At 43.4% G+C, this 9,459-nt stretch overlaps 1 protein-coding gene across 1 annotated transcript; it reads left to right on the top strand.

The window, feature by feature from the left end:
- Positions 1-8,654: 8,654 nt before the first annotated feature.
- LOC128933233 (epidermal differentiation-specific protein-like) lies at positions 8,655-9,185 on the top strand. Its single transcript, XM_054270157.1, has one exon. The coding sequence runs from the start codon at positions 8,655-8,657 to the stop codon at positions 9,183-9,185; it is 531 nt and encodes a 176-aa protein (XP_054126132.1).
- Positions 9,186-9,459: the final 274 nt, after the last annotated feature.

The raw sequence follows: 9,459 nt of genomic DNA, 5'->3' as shown, positions 1-9,459 counted from the left end.
TTAGACTCTCTCTCTGTTTCTCTCTCCCCTTTTAACCCAGGTTTTGGTTTATTGATAGCTCGCATGCAGATGAAGCTTAAAGGACCTCTTTTTGCTGTAGCCCCAGGCTTCAGTTCAGTGAGCCAGCAGAAGAGCCTCTCTGTGCCAAAAACTCTTTTTTCTTGCTCAGGTTTAGAGGTCAGTGATGCACTTTTTTTTTTTTCACATTCTGGCCCTCTGCAGAGAGGGAAGTTGTGTTACATTTTATCACCAGTTTAAGGAATCTGACTGCTGCAGTAGTCAAGGCTGGGGGCTTAAATAGGAAGGACTGCTCCTTCCTGTTCCATCAGGCACCTGTTTCTTCATACCTCAACTTCACAGGCTTGTTTTTCTCTCTCTGCTGGAGCAGAAAGTGTGTGCAGAGATTAGTATTTGCTGTGTTTCTTTATTGTTTATTTTTCCCTGTATCTCCCATCTAGCCCTGTGGCACCGAGACCTACACACCCTGTTCTGAGACTGCTGTAGTGCATGCAAAACAACCTGCTGCTTTTGCTGTCTGAAAGGAAGGGGAATGCTACTTCTGTGTCCTGCTTGCCCACACTGCTGGCCAGCACTGTGTTTTGGTTTTTACTTATTTCAGTTCTCTGTCAGAGTCTTTGCTTGGTGAAAGAAAAAACAACGCCTATGTTGTGCCTCACTTGCTGTCTTGTTGTTCTCCCTTCCCCACTTCTCTCTGTTGTTGCTCTCACCGCTGGTTCCCTTTGCCTCTTTGGTACACCACATTCCTCTCTGTTCATTTTCCCATTACCATTCCTTGGCTTTTCCTTGTTCTCATCCTCAGATTTTCTTAGTGCTTCTCCTCTCCTAGGTTTCCTAGTTGCCTCAATTTCCCTTGCAATATCACTTAACCTCTTGACTTTGTGTTGGTGTCCTTCCCTATCCCACATTTCCCCCTGTCCCTGCTGGTAGTTTGGCTGTTACCATTTGTTCACTTTCCCTGGAAATGTGTTCTCACTTTCTTCCCTCTGTCCCTGCTAAATTATTTCACAGCATTGCTGCTCTGCCTTTTGCTGAGGCTCAACCTTCACCTAAGCACAGTCTCTGTTTAGTCTCCCCAGGGCTGAGTGAAGATTGGGCTGCCTCTCTCCAGGTCCTGTGTGCCTGTCCTGTTGAGAGCTGCCTTTGGAAGTGGGCTGTTGATGCAGTGAACACCAGCTGGCTCACTGGACCTGCATTCTGGTTCCATGCACCATTTTTGTATCTGTGCTCTGCAGCTCTCTCTCTGGTGTCCAAACCCAGCTTGTGCTAATGCTCTGTATGCATCATGATCCTTGTTTGCATTTCTGGCCACATCCATGTTTTCTGTTACCAAGCTCATTGTACAGCAGGAGTGGGTAGCTGGTACCAAACATTTTGGATTAATGTAAAGGCAATGAGGGATATTTGCATGTCCCTAATCCAACGCCCTGCTCACAACAGGCCTAACCCTAATGCTAGATTGGGGAGTTGAAGACCTTATAAATGATTGTGCTCTCCAATTTTTCACTTCTCCCAATGCTCAGAACAGTGTCAGGGCCTATCACCACTGAAAATTTGTAAGAGATCCCAGCATGACCTTTACCAAATTCTTGGGCTTACAGGACATGAGCTTTTCATAGAGCCATAAGTGAGTGGTCAAAGAGGGTAGTTCAGTACATGCTTTTCCACCCATATTTCTTAATATGTTTCTGCTGTATTTCTTCCTTCAGTGTTGTATTTATTTGCTGCTTAAGAACCCAAGAAGTCATAGAATCTCTTGGTGATGGCTTTACCACCCAGCTAGAAAATGAAAATGTGCTTTCAGATCCTTATACCTCTAGCCAAAGTGCTCCTCATTAGCTTCCATCCTTGTCAAGGAAGTGGTTGTGCTGTTATTGTTTATTCTGCTTCACCACTGCAGTTTCCTCTCTTGAGCTGCTGAGCCTCATTACAATTCTGAGTTTTCTTGAGTTGCAACTCCCTGAGTTCAAGTTTTGGGTCTCAGGCTCTTACCTGTTGTGCCTATGTGTACTGAGGTCTTTCTGGTCTGGAAGGTGTTCAGCCTTTCTCTAGGGGAATGGCTCTGGGGGTTGTGACCTGATGTGAGTCTTCATGGGAACAGCATCAGGCAAGCAGATAGCAGCGAGTCTCATTTTCTCTAGGAATCTACTGTTTGAAATGATGTCTGACTCAGAAGTTGCATCAGTATGTTTGTCTTAAAGCCTTTGGTAAATTTTTTCTCTGCCTGTGACTTGTTGATTTTTAAACCACAATAGTGCCTTTGGTCTTCATGATGTCTTGTGGATGCACACAAGAACTGTGTTTAAATTCCTGAAGTATTTTCTTTTGTGTTTTTAGCCTGCTGCCTCTTCCTTTCTGGTCTCCTCTTTCAGTTTCTGCAAGACAGCAAATAAAACCGTCCTACTGCAGTCCACGTGTCCCCAGGGGGAGCCCTTTTCCCAACCTCTGTTCCCAGCTCCTGTATCTTTTCTATTTTTACTGTGTTCTTGCCAGTACTTCCTTCGTGCTCTAGCCTGCCTCAGAGCCCTGACCACACACACTCTGCCGCTTTCTCTGCTGCTCTGAAGTCTTTGGCAGGCAAGAAAGGTCTGATAGCAGCACAGCAGCCCTTCCACCTGCAGCAGCCAAGTGGCACCACAGGCAGCCCTGCCAGACGGGCCTCTTGGCCAGAGCAGACTCTGGAAGCTTCTCTGAGTCGTGGTCCCTTGCTCACTTAGGAAAGCGTTCTTTTGCACCCTCAGGGGAGAAAGGAAACTTTCCTGTCACTGCTATGTTGAGTATAGCAAAGCATTGTCTAATATTTTCTGGTGTTTTTTAGATGCGTAGTTTGAGAAGTGTAAAATTTTAAAACTCTACCTGTCCACGACTCTAACAAGAGTCGTAGGTGTAGAGATACTCTGAAAAATCTGATGCCTGGTGGGTTGGGTTTTTTCTGAAGTGTGTCCGTTGCTCCGTCGCATTTCTGACGCAGAAGTGACACCTAGTGTTGAGTCGAGGGCAGGTCCGTGTCTGCCACACGTGCTGGGATGGGGACACCAAAGGGTTTAGGAGCACGGCTTGCTAATTAAACACGAAAGGAACAAAATGCTGGCTGAATTTTCTAAACGTGCAGCTGTAGATGCAAAATGTGGTGCTGGGAAGCTGAGACCTTTTGAGGGTCTGTGATGCCTTCCCCTGGCTTCTCCCCACTGCTGAGCATGGGTCTTGTTTTTTGGGGAGTCCAGCTTAGCAACTGTTCCATGGAAAACGATTTGTAGATTTATTAAAAACCCAAAACTCAACCCAGTTGGGTTCTGGAGTTTTGAACTAGCAGTTACTCACAGAAAACCTGTTGCTTTTTCCTTCATTTGGGAAGAGGAGACTTTGGAAAGGACATAATAGTTAAAAAAGACCTTCAGTTTGTTTTCTGACATCTGTGTGTCTTAAGTGGGACTTACAAGATTTTTGTCAGTCTGTGTTTGCTGTGCCTCTCTTTCCAGCATAATTTCTTTGGAGCTTACTCCCTCTGGTGTGACTGAATATGCAGCAGTCATCCAATAGGATTCTGTCACCTCTCTTTTTGCTGAAAAAGTGGTCTTCAATTTGCTCTACTGAAGAGCAGCAACTGGGAAGTGCAGCAAACAGAGGAGAGCAAAAAAGGGGAGTTTGTGTGAGATACATGCAAGGCAAAATAAGGGCCTTTTTTTTTTATTCCCCCCCGAAGGGTTTGGGAGTGAATGTATTTATTAGCATGTAAGCTGTTCACAGTTTTGGGTTCTGTGGTCCAGTAGCATGTTCCTATGTTGCATTTTTGGGAGCTGTTTTGCTTGAGAAATAGAAGTTGGAGAGTGAAAAGTGGGAAAGAAACTTTATTTTTGTGATGAAGAATTACATTACTAGCACTAACAACTGCTAAGTGAGTAAAACTCCAAAACCACCTTCTACAACCACAAAACCAAACCTCCAAAATAAAGGAACCAGTGTTCTGCTGCCTTAAGTCCAACACTACCAGAGAAAAACAGCAGACAGAAACTGGGGAGGTATACCTCATGTGTGATTTTATTGGTTCTTTAATCCTCTTGTTTTGAAGTAAGGAGTAAAACCAGATGATTACTGAGATACAAACTGAGATATGTGCAGTGATAGAGCAGGATAGGAGCACAACAGGATCTGGTTGTTGAAGGAGTTTGTTGTTAATTAGATTTTTCTGCCATTGTACCTTTTCCAGCACTGTGAAGTGGGTGCATATGTGATATCCACAGCTTTAAGTGAAATTGTTTTATTACCCTGCAATCTAGTAGTAAATACTCTCTAAATAAATAAAGAAAGAAAGAAAGGAAGGAAGAAAGAAAGGAAGGAAAAAAAACCCAGAAAACCAGTTTTATGAAAAAGACAAAAATATTTTAGGCTTCATTCTTACCTTGCTGGAGTGTTTTTTGCATAACTGCACATTTTCAAAGCATCTGAGTGTCATTGTTCATCTTGCTCCTTCTGTTGCTTTTCATCTGCTGAAGGCAATAGAGGAAGAGGGGTTTATCCTCCTTCTCTTAGCTTTTCACTTTTGTCTGACACTTTCATATTTTGAGATACCACTGTTTCTGCAGGAGGGGGGATAAGAGGAATTTTAGGAAACATTGTTTCCCATAAATTTGCTCCACCCGAGGTGTTGTGTCCAGCTCTGGGGAGCTCAGCACAAGTCTCAGGCCATGGACCAGCTGGAATGAGTTCAGAGGAGAGACATGAAGCTGATCAGAGGGCTAGAGCACCTCTCCTGTGAGGAAAGATTGGGAGAGCTGTGGTTGTTCAGCCTGGAGAAGGCTGTGGGTTGACCTTATTGTGGCCTTCCAGTATCCAAAGGGGCTAAAAGAGAGCTGGAGAGGGATTTTTCAACAAGGGCACACAGTGGGAGAGAATGGGGAATGAGTTCAAGGTTAAAGAGGGCAGGCGTAGTTTAGATATTAGGAAAAATTCTTTACTGTGAGGGTAGTAAGGCACAGGAACAGATTTCCCAGAGGAGCTGGCAATTCCCTATTCCTGGAATAGTTCAAGGCAAGGTTGGATGGGACTTTGGGCACCTGATCTAGTGGAAGGTGTCCCTGCCCATGCCAGGGGGCTTGGAATGATCTTAAAGGTCTCTTTCAACCCAAACCATTCTGCGATCCATAAGGAATAAAAGCAAACAAACCCAACCCACAAAGAAAACTCCATAAATTTTTCCAATATCAACCCCTCAGCCCCACCCTGTGGTGCTCTGCATTGTTCAGTGACTGACTTCCTTGTGCATAAAGCACCATATAGGTGAGATTAACGACATTAGATGCCATTTAGTTTTCAATCCAATAACACTAGGGCAGATGGTCAATGACAACCAGGAACTCATTGCTTTCTGTGAACCTGGGAGTACAGAGATCCTTTACCACGCTTTTGCAGTAGCACAAAAAACATGGCAAAGGATTCCATCATGGAGCATTCCATCATACATTGCCTTTTGATTTTCCTCAAAGCCACAAAAAGCCCCACTGCCAGCTTTGGTGCTCTGCAGGGAGTATGTGCATGGCTGAGGAGTTTCCACTGTTGGCTGAAATGTAAAATTGAGAAATGTAAACTACTCTGTACCACAGCTGAGATACACACAGACTTGGGCTTTGTGATGCCTTCGTGGCTCATACATTTGGTCAAAGGTGCTTTCTGAGTCTGCAGGTTCTAGGAAAGATGGGAATGTTTAATTCATTATTAATTATGTCATTACACATTATTTGGGTTTTTTTCAGAAACACAAATAATAATTTAATGGGTAAAACATATTAGCAAGCTAAGAAGAATGAATGTTGTTCAATGGCAGTGTAAATCATCCTATTCTAGGCTGTTTTAGTCCCTCTTTCAAGCATTCCTTACATTGGTGTGCTCATTCTTCCTCCATTCTCTTTATCAGACAGTGGACACAATGGTTCAGGAGTGGAATGGGGTATTCCCCTTTCCAGCAGCACTGAACTGTAGGCTGAGGTTACTGCAACACACAAAAACATGTCCTAAAGGTGTGATTTGCCTGTTCAGAAAAGGGACTTCTCATCTAGCTGTCGCTATAAAGTGAGGGCCTGTTTCTCTTCAAAACCCCCAAATTTAAATTTACGAATTCCAATTGCTCTGCTTCCAACCTCTGCAGAGCAGCAAAACAATGGACCACATGGAAAAACCCACAAAGCCTCAAGGGTTTTTATGCTGTCTTACTTTAGTGATCTGGCACATGATGGGCTCAGCCAAGGACCAGTGAAAGAGATACAGCATGAGGATTTGGCTGGATCTGGTGTGCAGGCTGCTTGTTTTGCAGGGATGAGCTATCTCCCTTCCCAGCTCCCCATCTTCTCCAGTTACTTCCTACCTGACAGAGCAGGGGTACCTCAGGTGAACTAATGAAGATCCTATTGCTTTCTCCAGCAGCAGAACAGCTTTCTGACATGCTAGCCAATGAACCTGTCTGAAAATATATTACAGAGTGAACCTGAAAAGAGAAGAAAAGAAAGAAAAATATTGCCACTGCAGCTCTGCCAGAGCCTCCTGGCCCTGCTTTAGCGGCTCTGCCTCCCTGCAGCTGCTGAAGTGGCTACATAGGTGAGAAAGAGGAAGAGAATTTAATGAAACACTACCTAAATACCCCCTCTGTCAAGTGGACATGTCCCACCAAAATCCTTTCGAAAATCAACATTGATTATTATATTTGCTTCACAGGTAAAGAAAAATTTGCAAGAGGCAGAAAAATTCTACAGTCTGTGCGTCACAAGGTACTTTGATACATTTTTATTACTGTGATTAAAGTGCTTCTTGAGGAGAAGGACAAACAAGAACCAAAGTTCTAAGGTTTTATCAAGGGTTTATGCTTCAAGAGACTTTTGACCCCAAGCAATAACATGACTGGTTGTAGAAAGATCAAAATTGAAATAAAATAGTTAATGATTTTTGTTCACTTATTGACCATTTCTCAGTTCTGTTGGCTGACGTGTTTCACAAGACTTCTGAGCCAGCTATAAAGGCAGACAGGTGAGATGCCCTTCCCAAACCACAGCCCTGCACTGGAGGAATTGCCCTCAGCTCTCGCAGCCCTGCAGCTGACAGCAAGGTAAGAGGCACCCTTGGCACAGGAGAGCTGGAAGGGCTTCTTGGGCAGCTGCTGTAAAGTGCAGGGCAAGGGCAGGAGGCTTTAGTGCTGGGCTGAGAGCTGCAGCACAGCCGTGAGGCTCTGCTGCGTGCGTGTGCAGAGACTGAAGCCATCTCTCAGGGCATGAGGAGATGGATGGCTGCTGCAGGAGAGACAAACCTCACCCAGGGACAGGCTGGAGGGGGCCACTGATACACAATTCTCAGAGGTGAAAGTGGAAATATTCTACAAATTTATCTTGGTCATGGGATCTTTATGTTGTATCAGCAAAATTAAATGGGTCATTATTCATTCTTTTTCTACAGGTAGAAAGTAATTATAGTAGTGCCTAATCACTAGGCACTAATCAGTCAGTGAGTCCAAGCTCAGGTCCTCTCAGCCTCCATATATGCTTTTATAACTGTGAAGAAATACATGGTTTTAATCACATGAAGTTTTTTTTTCTAAAAAAGTGAGGTTTAAGTGATTCATGTTTTTAAATTATGATGCACATGTCTTACATGCTACTGCATGTTACCGTATTACTGAGGCTTTCAATCTTACTGGGGATATCAGTCTTTTCCCATCCCTTCTCAGAATCAGCTAGAGGAATGGCTTTTTTAGTCCCATTTATTTCCCCTGAAATGTAAATCTTTGCTTCAGTAACTGTTACATGATTTAGAGAGAGGGAGCTGTTATCATAACTGACTGCTCATTACTATTCCTGCAGCTGTTGCTAGCAAACACTGTGGCTTTTTAACTGTGGGGAATTAGATATGTGTATTGGTAGCAGTGTTAGGAAAAGACATTTAAAACCTGAAATTTAGTCTGATTTGAAGAGCTGATGCTTAGAACTTGATTGCTTCTCAGTGTATGTCAAGAGAAGGAATCTCTTGATTTCAGTAAAATTCCATATAAAAAGAGAAATAAGGTGTTTCAGTGAATTTAAAGTTCATTTCTGCCCTTAAAAGATAGGTTTCCCCCCCAATTTTGTGTAAAAAATTAACTTCCTTTTAGAAATTAGTTGCATGTCTCACTACTTTTATATTGCTTTCTATGTGGCCCAGGAAACCTACTCTAAACAGAGTGCCAGCTTCTAAAATATTTCTCAACTGCAGCATCAATTATCAACAGAAAGATTTATCATGAGTTGTATATTTTAGTTTGTTATTATTTAGGGTACATCAATAAGATGTTAAACAAAATGCTCAGGCGTGCCTTGCATGTATACGTATTAAATGAAACTGGACTATTGTGGTGTATACAAATCTCATTTTACTTTTTTCTTCCAAATTGAAATTCTTCCAAATTCTGTGTTGTGCCCTCACTCTTTCCCAGCTGCTGCTATTGTTATCTTCTGCTAAAATTGTTTTACATTTCCTTTTTACCTTTTGTCCCCTCTGGTTTCCAGCATTTCATGTCTGGTGTGTAAAGGCCTCTTACAAGCGTTGCTTGTTTTCTGTTTTCATTTTCTGTAGGCTGCCCTCCAACAGCAGAAAATCCAAACCCCAGAAGCCTTGCAGAGATGGGGAAAATCATTGTTTATGAGCATGCCAACTTCCAGGGTATGTCCAAAGAATTCCACACCAACATTGCCAACCTAAAAGATGCAGATTGGAATGATTGTATCTCCTCAGTGAGAGTAATCGGCCATCCTTGGGTGGCTTATCAGCATGCAGACTATAAGGGACAGTTACTGGTACTTGAGGAGGGAGATCATGACTTTGTTGGCAAAAAGATGAATGACAGGATCAGCTCTCTGCAGGTGATCACTGAAAATCTGCACAATCCCCAGATCACTCTCTATGAGCACGCTGATTATCAAGGGAAGAGCAGAATAATAAGAGAAGCAACCAATCTGACCAGGGGACATGACGATAACACCACATCTTCACACAAAGTTCAGAAAGGTGTCTGGCTGCTGTGTGAGCATGGTGATGGAAGTGGATTTCAATACATTGCACGAGAGCACGAGCACCTTCCAAATTACAAGGCAATCAAGTTCAACGACAAGCTTTCCTTCCTGCGCCCCCTGCGCCCTGGCTGTGGCTGCTAGAATGCAAATCCCGCAGCGCTGAGAAAAGATGCAGCCCCGGCAAGAAATTTGACACCCAGATATCTGCCTCTGCTTGTGTCACTTTTTCCCCAGTGTCACAGGACCACCGAAAGGGAGAGCTCTCCTGCCCCACAAACGGCCTCTGCCAATGTCTGTAATCCATTTTGTGTTGGTGCCAATAAAGGATCTTTTGCAATCAGCAGTGGATTTATTTTATGCAGTTTTTAGTGTACATAAATATTTCACTTTCATGGAGAGATGTCTCTGTGTATCC

Source organism: Melozone crissalis, unplaced genomic scaffold (genome assembly GCF_028551555.1).
Source record: "Melozone crissalis strain CALT ecotype California unplaced genomic scaffold, PUWL_Pcris_2 ptg000008l_1, whole genome shotgun sequence".
Classification (NCBI taxonomy): domain Eukaryota; kingdom Metazoa; phylum Chordata; class Aves; order Passeriformes; family Passerellidae; genus Melozone; species Melozone crissalis.
The sequence above is the reverse complement of the archived record's forward strand: the minus strand, read 5'-3'. Positions and strand labels throughout refer to the sequence as shown.

Excerpts from the sequence above, each read along its gene's own strand:
- LOC128933233 (XM_054270157.1), top strand. The coding sequence starts at position 8,655 with ATGGGGAAAATCATTGTTTATGAGCATGCCAACTTCCAGGGTATGTCC.